This window comes from Erythrolamprus reginae, chromosome 2 (assembly GCF_031021105.1).
Source record: "Erythrolamprus reginae isolate rEryReg1 chromosome 2, rEryReg1.hap1, whole genome shotgun sequence".
Taxonomy (NCBI): domain Eukaryota; kingdom Metazoa; phylum Chordata; class Lepidosauria; order Squamata; family Dipsadidae; genus Erythrolamprus; species Erythrolamprus reginae.
In genome coordinates, this window is record NC_091951.1 from 333687340 (window position 1) to 333703191 (window position 15852).

At 42.2% G+C, this 15852-nt stretch overlaps 1 protein-coding gene across 1 annotated transcript in view; it reads left to right on the top strand.

Moving 5' to 3' along the window:
• SLC45A2 (solute carrier family 45 member 2) overlaps window positions 1-8649 on the top strand; it is a 39320-nt gene extending 30671 nt beyond the window's left edge. Inside the window, exons 6-7 of the mRNA XM_070743490.1 lie at window positions 2365-2570; window positions 8419-8649. Coding sequence (XP_070599591.1) covers window positions 2365-2570; window positions 8419-8649 — 437 coding nt within the window. The remainder of the gene's footprint in view (window positions 1-2364; window positions 2571-8418) is intronic.
• Window positions 8650-15852: the final 7203 nt, after the last annotated feature.

Consider the following 15852-nt stretch of genomic DNA (forward strand, 5'->3'; position numbering starts at 1 on the left):
AAAAACAAAAACAAAAACAAAACAACAACAACAACAACAACAACAATAATAATAATAATATGTGCCTTCCATCATTAATATATCCTCAAGCTCTTTTGTTAAACAAAAATCCTCAATTTTTCTATATATTTCCTCATAAATATTTTCAGGGCATGTGTGATGTATATGCCACCCAGAGTTATTCCGTCTACAAAAGTTATTAATAAACAGCAATAGAACTTAGACTTATATACTGCTTTACAGTGCTTTACAGCCCTCTCTAAGCAGTTTACAAAGTCAACCTATTGCCCCCAACAATTTGTGTCCTCATTGTACCAACCTCGAAAGGATGGAAAGTTGAGTCAACCTTGACCCTGGTGAGATTTGAACTGCCAAATTGCAGTCAGACGGCAGTCAGCAGAAGTAGCCTTCAGTTCTGCACTCTAACTAAAACGCCCATGGGCTAACTTGCCGCACTGCCGGTTTGCTTCCTTCCGCACCACGTGGGCGTGTGAGCTTGCGCAGTGCTGAAAACTCAGCTTCCGGCAAAAAACCCCTTCTGCACATGTGCAGAAGCCAAAAGCAAGATGGTGCCACCATAGGGGCCGCCAAGAGAGCCAGTTTGGCGGTGGCCAGCCAGCGATGCTCCCAGTTCAGCAAGCAGGGGGAAATTCCCGCTAGCGATTCTATAGAACCGGTCCAAACCAGGAACAACCCACCTCTGACTGAGCCCACTGTAGCTCATTTAAATAAATTATAAAATAAAGAATTACATTCTGATGTGTGAATAGATGCCTTGTTTTAGAAGTGCATTTTCCTATGGACCTTTCAGGTTTTCTTAGTTCTTACTATTGATATAAATACAAAAAGAAAGATTGAAGCTGACTTCTACTGGGCAAAGGAATGTCCAGTCTAGTCCTCTACACTGAATATAGCAAAAGTCTCCAAATTCCAAAGACCATATGAAAAGAAATGTGGAACATAAGAACATGAGAAGAGCCATGCTGAATCAGGCCAAAGCCCATTGAGTCCAGCATTGTGTGTCACCCAGTGGCCCACCAATTGTCCATGGGGATCTTGAGCAGAAAGAGAAGGCAAGACCCTCCATTTCCCTTGACCCCCAACAAATGGTACTCAAGGGAATCCTGCCTGCCTCAACCAACATAGAGGTGGCACATGGACATCTGTTTCAATAACCACCGATACACTTGGCATCCATGAATCTGTCTAATCCTGTCTTGAAGCTATCCAGCTATTCATGCACAGAGGAACACATGAGATTCCAGCAGATATCCAGGAGGTATGAGTAATTATTCAGTCATATAAAGCAGATACGTTAAGCTCAATTAGTATTTACTTTAGAAATAGCACAGTCAAGTTAAACAGTCTGGTCATACACATTCAAATCTGTCAATATCCTTTAATACAATAATAATATTGCAAGCCTGTCTTTGGCTTACATATCAGACATACATTACAGCTTACAAATACAGCAGACTATCTTAGAACACACAGAGCTTACTACATTGGTCACAGTGAATCAGCAAAAAGAGCAGAGAGGGCAGAGAGAATCATGCTTTCTGGCTCCCTCTTATGGCAATTTGCAACGCTACCTCTTAAAGTTATATTACTTCAATACAAACAAACATTGACTGTTAGCTTGCTTATATATTGAAAACCCAAATGTTTTATACATAGTACTAATAGAAGACACAAGCTGGTTCATGTTTAAAGAGGCCAACCTAGTTTGAATAGCCTGAATAAATAATGAAATATGCATAGTCCTCAAATTATGACTATAATTAAGCCCTGAATTGCATAAAAAAAATGAGGCTGGTTGTTAAGGTCACCATGTCCTGTTTTACAACTTGTTTTGCAATGGTCATTAAGCAAATCCACAATCAGTAATGGGTAAACTACAATTTCTGGCAAAAAATGTAAATCGCAGTCATGTGACCATGGGACACTGTAAACAGTCATAACTGCAGGCCAGTTGCCGAGCATCCCAAATGCAGTCATGTGACCACAAGGGAGAACCACCTCTCGGAAATTTGAATCCGCGTCATAATTAATTCTGGGACATCCATTCGAACAGTCGCTAAGTGTTCCATCATAAGCCGAGGACCACTTGTAACCTAAAACAATGTTTCTCAATCGTAGCAACTGGCTTGAGCATTCTTAAAACTGCCAAGGTTGAGAAACACTGACCTAAAGCATCTTTCAATAAAACGAAAAGAAAGTATGAATTCTAAAAAAAACCCCCATTATTAACAAAAAAAGGGTTCGGGGGGGGGAGGGAAGTCCTAAAGGTTTTCATTAATATTCAACTGCGGTAAAAATGGCTGTCATTTTAATTTCTCCTCCCAATCTTTTTTCTTCCACCAGATGTTCAAAGAGCTCTGCTACCATTCCTAGGATTAAAAGGACTCTATTTTGTTGGCTATCTACTTTTTGGACTTGGCACTGGATTTATTGGGCTGTTTCCCAAAGTCTATCCTAGTCTGATTCTTTGTTCTCTGTTTGGTGTCATGTCCAGCACACTGTATACCATACCGTTCAACCTTGTCGCTAATTACCACAAGGAGGAATTGGTGAGTTGATATGTCTTATCATTGGCTGTGGACTACTTTGCCCAGCTCATCTTCAAGTGGAGGGAACTGGGCGAGTGATAATGAAGTAAAGCAAGGGTTCCCACCAACTTTCTTTACTGCTAATATCTTAGAAACCACCTGATTGATCTTGAATCCAGTTGTAGATACCGCTTAGATCAGTGTTTTTCAACCAGTGTGCCGTGGCACATTAGTGTGCCGTGAGACATGGTCAGGTGTGCCGTGAAGCTCAGCAAGAGAGAGAAAGAGAGAGAGAGAAAGAAAGCAAGAGAGAGAGAAAGAGAGAGAGAGAGAAAAAAGCAAGAGAGAAAGAGAGAGAGAAAGAAAGCAAGAGAGAAAGAGAGAGAGAGAAAGAAAGCAAGAGAAAAAGAAAGAGAGAAAGAAAGCAAGAGAGCAAGAGAAAGAGAGAGAAAGAAAGCAAGAGAGAGAGAGAAAGAAAGGCTGGGAAGGAGGGAGAGATAGAAAGAGAGCAAAAAAGAGAGGAAGGAAGGAAGAGAGAAAGAAATAGGGATGGACAGAGAGGGGAAGGAGAGAGAGAAAGATGGAAAGAAATAGAGCGAAAGGGAGGAAGAGAGAGATATAATTTTTTTTGTCCAAACTTTTTTTAGCCCCTCCCACTCCCCCCACTCAATGTGCCCCATGATTTTGTATATGTAAAAAATGTGCCGCAGCTCAAAAAAGGTTGAAAATCACTGGCTTAGATCAGTAGTTCTCAACCTGGGGGTCAGGACCTGTTTGGGGGTCATCTAAGACCATGGGAAAAGACAAATTTCCCATGGTGTTAGGAACTAAAGCTTCTAGTCTGATGCCTTGGAAAATATTTTTACAATCCGACCAATCAGGGGTTTACAGTGGGGGTGTCTCTCTCACCTTTCTGCCAGTCAGGTTAAAGCTTTGTTGGGAGAATTGGTGCTAGACTTATGGTTGGGGGTCACCACAACATGAGGAACTGTATTAAGGGGTCATGGCATTAGAGAGATTGAGAACCACTGGCTTAGATTCTCATGCCAAGGATCTATGTGTTTAGTTCTTGCTTGACCCTCATCTGATTAGGAGATAGCAACAATCCACTTTATTATCTTTGCTTCCACGTTGCACATGGATAGAGGTAGTCCTTGTGTTACAACTGTAATGGACCCTGCTGAGTGCCAACATACACATTAACTATGGGGTGCCCCAGCCATAAGAGTTTCAGAACCAGGTCATCATTACCATGTCTCCAGGAAGGCCCAATCAAACCAAGCAGTGACACCTCTCATAATGCTACTAAATGCAGTTTCAAACGGGGTTGCTTTAAATTTAAAATAATCCACGAAAGCAAACTATCACACTGTTCTGTCAAGCTCTCTGGTAGAATCCTCCCAAAAATGCACAGATACAATTTCAGACACACACATGTTTGAAAATTCAAAACAATGTTCTTTATACTGAAAATTCAAATAAACTAAGCACTCTTTTTGTATAGCAAAGAGCACTCGTCTCCAAACAAACTGGTAATTGGTACAAGTCCCTTATCAGTTCTGGGATATTTAGATTGCAGCTGTGAGGCAATTCACAGTCCTTCTTCTTTCACAAAGTGAAACACACTTTGCTCTGGTTTAGTTTCAAAGTGGGGAAGAATCAGCACACAAAAGGTCAAAGTCAGTAAAGCAGTCACGAAACACAACGATCAGATAATCCTCCACAATGGCCAAACCCACAGGCTGCTATTTATAGCAGCCTCACTAATTACCACAGCCCTACCCAACCACAGGTGACCTCATTTTCTTTGATAATAATCTCTCAGTTGTTGCTGCCTATGCATCGCTCTCCGCATGCGTGGCTGTATCAATAACTCTTGTTCCGAATCCAAGGAGGAGCTAGATAATCGATCTCCTTCTGAGCTGTCTGCCACATTCTCCTCCTCCCTGTCACTCGTGTCTTCTTGGTCAGAGGAGCCTTCATCAGCAGATTCCACCGGGGGCAAAACAGGCCTGCGGCATGTGGATGTCTCCCCCACATCCACAGTCCTTGGGGCAGGAGTTGGGCCAGAGCTAACCACAACACACACTGTCTGCAATTTCTTCCCCACGTTTCTGTAATGCCCCGTTTTATAACCTGTTATCTACTTCTGTGTCGTTACTGCAAGATAAGAAGCAGAACGGGATGGAACGTATCATCAGATGGATGCTTTATTTCATTGACATTCTTGAATAATAAAGCAGCCTTGATCTTCAGGTGTTCTGGAAGCGAGTCAAGATAACTATGCTACAGAATGCCACATCTTTGCAGATTCGTGGGCTCTCTGGTGTGAACAGAATAAAGCTGAGGATGATCTGAGAAATATTGTCTGCCCTAAAGTCATGCAGCAACCTTCCAGAATTTGGCTATTGTGTTGTGTTGAACATATAAATTAGACATGACCAGAATCAATAATCAGTGCCTATGCGTGTGTGTTTTGCAGGAATCGAAAAGAGATTTCTTTTTTCTTAAATATGCTAATCCTAAATTTTAAAGTGCCTCAATCTCAGCGTGACAATCAGAGAAATTACACACGCTTAATCCATTTCAAATAACAACTGTACCTTGAAAGAATCTTCAATCTAGTGCCACTTGTATTAAAACTTCCACCCAGGGAGGAACATAGCAGAGTTCTTTGTGACCTTTGATATCTGCCCATTTGATTGCTTGATTTTTATCCCGTGGAAAATAAGAGTTTAAATGATCCATTACGGGGTTTCTGAGAAACAAAAAACCAATTCTGTAGATTAATCTCAATTACCATCTAATTTTATAAGCTGTTAGAAAGAACACTTGAAACGAGGCTTTCTCATGAAATTCTATTAGAAACATAGAAACATAGAAGTCTGACGGCAGAAAAAGACCTCATGGTCCATCTAGTCTGCCCTTATACTATTTTCTGTATTTTATCTTAGGATGGATATATGTTTATCCCAGGCATGTTTAAATTCAGTTACTGTGGATTTATCTACCACGTCTGCTGGAAGTTTGTTCCAAGGATCTACTACTCTTTCAGTAAAATAATATTTTCTCATGTTGCTTTTGATCTTTCCCCCAACTAACTTCAGATTGTGTCCCCTTGTTCTTGTGTTCACTTTCCTATTAAAAACACTTCCCTCCTGAACCTTATTTAACCGTTTAATATATTTAAATGTTTCGATCATGTCCCCCCTTTTCCTTCTGTCCTCCAGACTATACAGATTGAGTTCATTAAGTCTTTCCTGATACGTTTTATGCTTAAGACCTTCCACCATTCTTGTAGCCCGTCTTTGGACCCGTTCAATTTTGTCAATATCTTTTTGTAGGTGAGGTCTCCAGAACTGAACACAGTATTCCAAATGTGGTCTCACCAGCATTCTATATAGCGGGATCATAATCTCCCTCTTCCTGCTTGTTATACCTCTAGCTATGCAGCCAAGCATCCTACTTACTTTCCCTACTGCCTGACTGCACTGTTCACCCATCTATTGAAAATGCTTCTCAAAAATGGTTAGAAAGGTTTTCAACATGTCTTTTTACAGTTGCCTGCACAATCTAACTATATTTAATTACCTTGTACCGATATTTTAAATTAGTTTTTGCAAAAATTATTTTATCACATACAAATTTTCCATAAGAAAATGCATGTTGCCTCATTGATAAATAATGGAGCGCTATCAAAACTAAGGGAATTCAATTTTGGCAACTTTAAGGTCTATGGAAATCAGCTCCCAGAATTCCCATGGCTCTCTGGGGAATTCTGGGAGTTGAAGTCCGCAGGTTTTAAAGTCTAAATCAATGGGAGCATTTCTCCTGGAATAACATTTTTCCAGATCCCTTAATGTATATGTCACTCAGGGGTGGGCAGCAGGCAGGACCGGATGGAACACAGTTCCACCAGTGGAAATTTATTTATTTATTTATTGGATTTGTATGCCGCCCCTCTCCGAGCTCATAACATAAATGAAGCTGTGTGCCCAACTCCAGCTGACCATCCCCCCTCCCCTCCTCCTCCTTCTCCTCGGAAAGCGGCAGGGAGACCAGCACCAGCAGGAGTTGCAGAGGGCCTATTTCCTCCCCCTTATTTTCTCAACACCTGATTGGCTGTTCACCTAGCTACCCAGCCTGAGGCAGGGAATGACCCAGGAAGGAGAAGGGAGAAACGCGATGCAAATTGTCACCCCAGAGAGCGACACTGGTGAGGTTGTAAGTTGAGGACTTAACAGTTCACTTGAACGATGATTGTTCAAGCCACTCCCACCTGGTCACATGGTCGGCAAGCCACTCCTACCCAGTCATGTGACCATCAAGGCACGCCCACAAAATAAACCACACCCACAGTGTGGCAGTAAAATTTTTGGATGCCCATTACTGATGTCACTCAGCATATGATTTGGAAGGGGTGGATTGGATTATTATTATTATTATTATTATTATTATTATTAATTCCACTTCCTGCCACTACTGGTGCACTTCCTGTAGAGCTCCATGACCCCGGCACGCGCCTGCGCACATCGGAGTGAGATTTGTTTTCTGTGCATATGCAAGAAGCCAAATATCGCACAAGGATGCACACAAATGCAAGATTTCAGTGACTTCAGTGATTTCGTGCGAGATTTTGCATCCTGCACAAGTGCGGGAAGCAAAATTGTGCTCAATCCCACACTCACGTTCCAGGGCCCACGGAGCTGCATGCAATTAGGTGTTCTGGCAGCAGCCCACCTCTGGGTTCGGGAGAACTTCTAGCTAAGATTCTGGGCACTTTGGAGAACCTCCAAATCCCACTCTTAGTTGGCCCTGCCCATCCCTTCCAGAAGTTCCCACATGGTGCATTTTGGATTCAGGTAAACACAGGGTGCACACGGAAGCTCGGGGAGGGCGAAACATAGGCCTACTGGAAGTTTGAGCCATTTCTGGCCTCCAGAGCCTGGGGAAGCTGTTTTTGCCCATCTGGAGGCTCGAGAAAGCTCTGAAGTCCAGGAAAGGCAAAAACAGACCCCCTCCTGCCCTGGTGCAGGAGGCTGATTAGGCCACACCCACAATGGCCACACCAGCGATGGGCTACGAGCTGGAACGCTAAATTGCGCTCGCTGCCACAGCTCGTAAGTTCTTGCGGGACCAGTGCGATTTTGCTGCTGCACCTGTGGACATAGCAAAATTGCGGCCTTGTTTCGGCGAGGTTATACCTGCGGCTCTATGCGCGATTTTGCTACCTCCACAGGTGCAGCAGCAAAATCACGCTGGTCCCCCAAGAACTTACGAGTCGCAACAGCGAGCGCAATTAACGTTCCGGCTCGTAGCCCACTGCTGGGCCACACCCACCCAGCAACTGAGCAAAGAACCATTTGAATAGAATAGAATAGAGTAGAGTAGAGTAGAGTAGAATAGAATAGAATAGAATAGAATAGAATTCTTTATTGGCCAAGTGTGATTGGATACACAAGGAATTTGTCTTTGGTGCGTGTTTGGTTTTAAATAAGGGTTTTTAAATTATTTTAAACATTAGATTTGTTATATGCTGTTTACTACTATTGTTAGCCGCCCCGAGTCTATGGAGAGGGACGGCATACAAATCAAATCAAATCAAATCAAATCAAATCAAATCAAATCAAATCAAATCAAATCAAATATAAATAAATAAATAAAAATAAAATATGCTCTCAGTGTACATGAGATAAAATATACATTTGTCAAGAATCATGAGGTACAGCATTTAATTATTGCCATTATTGATGATTTTGCTAAACCTTTTGAAGCCTACCCCTGGACACCAGTGAATAGACAATGATCAGATGATCTGAATGGTAATTTTGATTGAGTTGGCTTCATATCCTTCTCTGTTTGCTTTCAGAAACTGGCACACGATGAACCTGCGGGCTCCAACCGAGGGAAGGGCATTGACTGTGCTGCTTTGACCTGCATGGTCCAACTGGCTCAAATCATCGTTGGGGTGGGCCTGGGTCTCCTGGTCAGTGCTGCTGGCAGTGTGGTGGTCGTGGTGATCTCCGCCTCTGCTGTTGCCTTGCTGGCTTCCTGCTTTGTAGCTTTGTTTGTCCGGTACATTGACGAAAGCAATAAATAGTTGATTTGTAGTAGTCGTTGCTGTTATTTTTTTGTCCTCCTCCCCCAATTTTTTCTGTTGCTAGGTGAGTTGTGTGCATGCACAGGGGCAGCATGGGTGTGTGTGTGCATGTGTGGAGAGGAGGGAATGGGTGTGGTCATGTGCAAGCACTCTAGTGAATGCACCCCCCCTTTTGGTACGTGAACCCAAAAAGGTTCGCCATCACTGCATCCTTCTGAGAGGTCATAGAAACATAGAAACATAGAAGACTCACGGCAGAAAAAGACCACATGGTCCATCTAGTCTGCCCTTATACTATTTCCTGTATTTTATCTTAGGATGGATCTATGTTTATCCCAGGCATGTTTAAATTCAGTTACTGTGGATTTACCAACCACGTCTGCTGGAAGTTTGTTCCAAGCATCTACTACTCTTTCAGTAAAAAAATATTTTCTCACTTTGCTTTTTATCTTTCCCCCAACTAACTTCAGATTGTGTCCCCTTCTTCTTCCTCCTCCTCCTCCTCCTCCTCCTCTTATTATTATTATTATTTATTAGATTTGTATTTGTGTATATTTGTGTTCACTTTCCTATTAAAAACACTTCCCTCCTGAACCTTATTCAACCCTTTCACATATTTAAATGTTTCGATCATGTCCCCCCCTTTCCTTCTGTCCTCCAGACTATACAGATTGAGTTCATTAAGTCTTTCCTGATACGTTTTATGCTTAAGACCTTCCACCATTCTTGTAGCCCATATTTGGACCCGTTCAATTTTGTCAATATCTTTTTATAGGTGAGGTCTCCAGAACTGAACACAGGATTCCAAATGTGGTCTCACCAGTGCTCTATATAGCGGGATCACAATCTCCCTCTTCCTGCTTATTATACCCCTAGCTATGCAGCCAAGCATCCTACTTGCTTTTCCTACCGCCCGGCCACACTGCTCACCCATTCAGAAATCACTGCTCGCCCATTCAGAAATCACTACCCCGAAATCCTTCTCTTCTGAAATTTTTGCTAACACAGAACTGCCAATACAATACTCAGATTGAGGATTCCTTTTCCTTAAGTGCATTATTTTACATTTGGAAACATTAAACTGCAGTTTTCATTGCTTTGACCATTTATCTAGTAAAGCTAAATCATTTACCATATTACAGATGCCTCCAGGAATATCAACCCTATTGCACACTTTAGAGTCATCGGCCCCATGCCCCATTCCTTCTGAGGGTTCAGCTGCCCCTTACCCAGCCATTGTCTATGGCTATGGCTGTTTCTCCCTATGGACATTCTCACATACCATTACAGACATGCTGGTCCTTGACTTAGGAGAACAACTGAGCCCATTTTTTTTCTGTTGCTAGGAGAGACATTGGCTAAGCGAGTTTTGTCCCATTTTATGACCTTTCTTGCCACAGTTGTTAAGCAAATCACTGCACTTGTTAAGTAAGTAACACGGTTGTTAAGTGGAATCTGCCTTCCCCATTGACTTTGCTTGTCAGAAGGTTGCAAAATGTGATGACATGATCCCAGCATGCTACAACTCTCATGAATGTGAGTCAGTTGCCAAGCACCTGAATTTTGATGGGAATGTTGCGATGGATGTATGAAAAACTGTCATAAATCATTTTTAGAAGTGCTATTATAACAGTGGTTCTCAATCTGGGGGTCAGGACCCCTTTGAGGGGTCAAATGGCTGTTCCAGCGTGGTCGCCTAAGACCATTGGAAATGACAAATTTCCCATGGTGTTAGGAACTAAAGCTTCTATTCTGGTGCATTGGAACATATTTTTACAATCCGACCAATCAGGTGTTTACAGTGGGGGTGTCCTTCCTTCCAATCAACTTAAAGCTCTGTTGGTAGAATTGGCACTAGACCAGTGAAGGGCTACCAAAGATTTTTACTGCCACACTGTGGGTGTGGCTTACGCAGGACGCCCTGCATTTTCTTTCAACATCTTTCAGTGCAAATTGGGTGCTCTGGGGTGGAGTTCCATTTTCACTACCCCACTGCGTTCTTCCCCCCTCCCCCAAGTCCAGGCAGTAGCCCACCCCTATACTAGACTTATGGTTGAGGGTCACCACAACACGAGGAACTGTATTAAGCGGTTGCAGCATTAGAAAAGTTGAGAACCACTGCATTATAACTTCAAAAAGTCACTAAATGAACCATTGCAAGTTGAGGACAACCTGTAGTTCCCCTTCTCCCCTTTCAGTGTCTATGGAGAGGGGCAGCATACAAATCTAATAAATAATAAAAGTGTCTCCATTTCAGTTTCGGTCCTACCAGTACTCAGCATTTTGATGTTGTGCCCAAGGCTTCAGTCCCAAATGCAGGCAGCTTCGTGGATGCTTCCATGTAATTTTCCTGGCAGTGATACAGAACCGATTTAATTCTTGATCCATGGCCTTGGCATTTCCTAATGGTCTCCCTTCCGAGTGCTAATGAGGCTTGACACAGTTTAGAGTTCCAAGGTCAGCCTACACTGGCCTGTTGCGCGAGTTACTTGCTCTCAAAGTGATCATCTAAAATGCCATCAGCTAATGTTCAACTCTAGATTTAATGATCTTAAGACCTCTAATTCCTTATTGCATTAAAAGGTGCTAAGCAGGCCTGCAGCTTCTTGCATTCTGCCCCAAAGTCCTGCTTAATGGAAGACAGAGATGGCTGGAAAACAAAGCATCCCAGCAGACATTCAGGAAAAAAAATTCCAATAATAAGGGCTGATGAGAGATATTCTGTACCAAGGCTGCCTTGTATACAGCTTAATTTAGGGCAAGTTGAAGCCTCTATATATTTTTCCGGGATAAAATAGAAAACCTGGTGCAACAGTTGCAGGCGACCCTATTTGGACAGTTACTCATGCCCTTACCACCTCAGGGTTTGACTACTGCAATGCTCTCTAAATGGGGCTACCTTTGAAGAGTGTTCAGAAAATACAAATTGTGCAAAATGCAGCCGCGTGAGCAGTCATGGGCCTTTCTAGGCATGTCCATTTATTTATTTATGTATTTATTCGATTTTTATGCCGCCCTTCTCCTTAGACTCAGGACGGCTTACAACATGTTAGCAATAGCACTTTTTTAACAGAGCTAGGCTATTGCCCCCACAATCCGGGTCCTCATTTTACCCACCTCGGAAGGATGGAAGGCTGAGTCAACCTTGAGCCGGTGATGAGATTTGAACCGCTGACCTTCAGATCTACAGTCAGCTTCAGTGGCCTGCAGTACAGCACTCTACCTGCTGCACCACCCCGGCTCTCTAACCACCTGTTCAAAGTTACAGTAGTGCTGAATGAGCACTCCTTGTAACGACTTCTCTTACAACCACTGCTGCATCCTCAGTGATGTGATCACAATTCACAGTGCTTAGCAACTGGCTCCCAATTATAACAAGCATCATACCCCAGATTTGTGATGTCAGCTTTCCAACCAGCAAAGGCAACAGGGAAGCCAGCAGGGTAGCAACCGCACGACAGCGGGACGCGACACAAGCCACCATACAGGATTCACATTGTCCGGGACTGCCATCTGCCTGCATAAATTGGTGTACTTATGCAGTACGGAATAATAGGGGGTCCCAATTAACGTCAGTAAACAAGGGCTACCTGTACCATTCTAACAAATCCTAAAGCGGGCAATCCTAAAGGCAAATGCAACGGACAGCAAACTCGGGGGCTCCCTTAGGTCTTTCCCCCCCGCCGCCCTTACCTTCCCATTGGCCACAACTTTGCATCTGAACTTGCGGTTGGCTTCAGAGCGCCTGCGGACCATGTTTTTCCAGCACTCTGCAAATTGCATTAAGTGCCGATTGGTTTCTGGACGCAATTCAAAGGGTTGATTATGACCTATAAAGCCCTACATGATATCAGGCCAGATTATTTGCGGGACCACCTTCTGCTACATGAATCCCAGCAATCAGTCAAATTATCTACAAATTAAAAAAAAGTTCACAAAAAGGGGGGGCTGCCTTTTATGATAAAAAAACCCCCAATAATCATTATTTTTTTTCAGTTCAATTTTCATATCATTGTCTGCAGAAATGTTCAGACTACTTTCCAAGTGAAAAAAGTTTTCAAATTGACCAAACATAAACACTTTAAATGAAGAATTTTGGGGCCAGGTCAGGGTGACCCGGGAACAGAACTTTAGGCCTATTTTTTTCCAGCAAAGAAAGAAGACTCCCATCCCCCAAAAAATTCTCATAGAGAGAACCCCTAAAATGATGCAAAGTCATGAAATTTCAAGTTTCAGATATGCAGGGAAAATTTTTTACAGGGTCTCAAACTTTGATTTCGGGTCTCACAGACCCGAACAGAACACCAGGGTTATACTCCAAAAAATACAGTAATCATCTGTCTCACCCACTGAATTTTATGGAGGCGTTTGTCTACGGCAGTGGTCCCCAAACCTGGCAACTTTAAGACTTGTGGACTTCAACTCCCAGAATTCTCCAGCCAGTGAAAGTAGCTAAGACTCTGTTTTATATTGTCTTCTTGATGTATTCCCATATTTTCCACCACGCCCTCCAGAAATGGACCTTCACAGGAAAGGAGCACAATGATATGGGTTTGCGTGGAAGGGATCCAAACTTTATCAGCTCGATAACATACAGAGATTTAATAGTTCACATGTAATGAGACAGCCTTGATACAGAAAATATATTGTAAAGCCTCCTTCATTCTTCAGTCAATCATGTCTGGTCTTTAATCATCAAGCCAGTCCTTCAAGTTATGGAGTGATTTGCTCAAAGATGCAAATATTATCAGCTACAGGGGCAATTGATGTCACCACGGTTGCTGCTAAATGGGGAATGGAGCTTTAAAGATCATTATCTGGAATTGGAGCTAGAGAGGAGCATCTTTCTAGACAGATAAATTATGTCGAAGGGCATATTTTGAGCTTCTTTAACTCACGTCCAGATAGGTCGGCCAACACTCAGAATCATAGCAACAATATAGCGCTTCTATCTTCCCTATTTCTAATTAGGTGTCATCTTCCTAAACAAAATAGACATCAGCCTGAACTACCATGATTATCTTTGACCGCGATAAAATCCATGCTTGCCAGATACCGTTTGTTAATGCCAGCTCTTGGAATTTTTTTTTCCAAAGCCTCTTTCACAATCTGCCTTTGATTTTTATCAGTTTTTTTGAAATCCAATTCTGCTTCCCCCACAGTTTTGCAAATGAAATCATTTCAATTTCAAAGTAAAAGATGGACAGGCATAAGTGCACCAGCGTGCCTTCTGTCCCCTGTCCTATTGTCTCTCCTATACTTCTTTATATATCTTTTATTCCTTTCCTATATCTTTTCTTCTATTCTCTCATTGATATATTTTATTCCTATATCCTTTCTTCTATCCTTTCATTGATACTTTTTTACTATGAGTATATCCTCTGTAATCCTTCATTATGTTTTGGACAAAATATAAACAAACAAACAAACAAACAAACAAATCCATCCAGTGGTGGAGCAATAGCATCCTGAAGTTACAAGGATAATTTCACCTGTTTTCAATCTTTGATTCAAGAGTGGAACAATTTAGCAGAGCTGCTTTCTCCCTCTTTGGTTCTCCCACTCATCCAACCCTCCATCTCTTTTTCTATACTTTGAAGAAACTACAAAAGTGCCTAATCCTAATTCATAATGTCTGAATATAGTTCATTTTATGTTCCATCCTATGAAGACGGAATTGTTTTAATGAGGATCAACAATAAAAGTGCCTAATCCTAATTCATAATGTCTGAATATAGTTCATTTCATGTTCCATCCTATGAAGACGGAATTGTTTTAATGAAGATCAATAATAAACACACTCTCTCTTACCCCATTTATGGATTATTCTCTCTAACCGGGAGGAATGAAATCCAGACCATTCAATTTAGCCTTTACCTTTTCTTACAAGGAAAGGAAACAGTGTCAGGTGGGGAAGTATTTCTTAATCCCAATGATCAGGGAGAACACCTTAACAGATGCAGATATTATTTTATCTGGACTAATCTAAAAAAAAACCCCAACACACTTTTTAAAAACACTCAATTTCACACCCCATTATTTTACTCATAAGCCCATAAAAGCAGCCTGCCTGCAGGATCGGATCAAAAGCTCATCTAATCTGAATAAACTGAACGTTGATTGAGTTACTCTTCCATTACTTGAATGGCAAGCCAGATGCCTATGGAAAGCTCATAAGCAGGATATGAGAAGCAAGGATACCAGCGACCGGTTAGGTCCCACAGAGTTGGCCATCTCCAGGACCCGTCGACTAAACAATGTCGACGGGACCTGGAGAAGAGCCTTCTCTGTGGTGGCCCCGACCCTCTGGAACCAGCTCCCCCCGGATATCAGAACTGCCCCCACCCTCCTTGCCTTTCGTAAAGTTCTTAAGGCCCATCTCTGCCGTCAGGCATGGGGGAACTGAGACATCTCCCCCGGGCCTATACAGTTTATACATGGTATGTTTGTGTGTATGCTTGCTTTTAATAATGGGGTTTTTAGTGTTTTTTAAATTATTAGATTTGTTCTTACATTGTCTTTGTTATTGTTGCGAGCTGCCCCGAGTCTATGGAGAGGGGCGGCATACAAATCTAATAAATAATAATAATAATAATAATAATAATAATAATAATAATAATAATAAGCCTTCTTGGCTATTGTTTCCTCTCACCTGGTTGTAATTCAGAAACATTGCTTCTGAAGGTACTGTGGACTGATCATGCCTAGCTTTGCCCTTTGCAAATAAAATTGTTGACGGTCATGGCTATCACGGTGTCAATGTCACTGTCTAGATCAGCGGTCCCCAAACTACGGCCCATGGGCCACATGCAGCTCACTGAGGCCATTTATCCGGCCTGCCAGTGAGTGACAAGAGCACAGGGAAAAGAGAGAGAGAAAGAAAGAAAAGGGAAAGAGAGGGAGGGAAGGAGAAGTGAAGAGGAATGAAGGAGGGAAGGAAGGAAGGAAGGAAAGAAGGAAGGAGAAATGGAGGGAACAAGAAAGAAAGGAAGGAAGGAAGGAAGAATGAAATGAATGGAGGGACAGAGGAAGGAAGGACTGTTGGGGGGGGGGTAATTTTTTTAAATTTTTTCTCTCAACATACATTCAAACAACACAGTGTACCATCTAATTTTCCATGAATAAAATGCGGTATTTTGTTAGTAACTAATATCAATCATCAAAAAAGTTGCAAAAGTTTTTTTTTCTAATTTTGTCATCCAG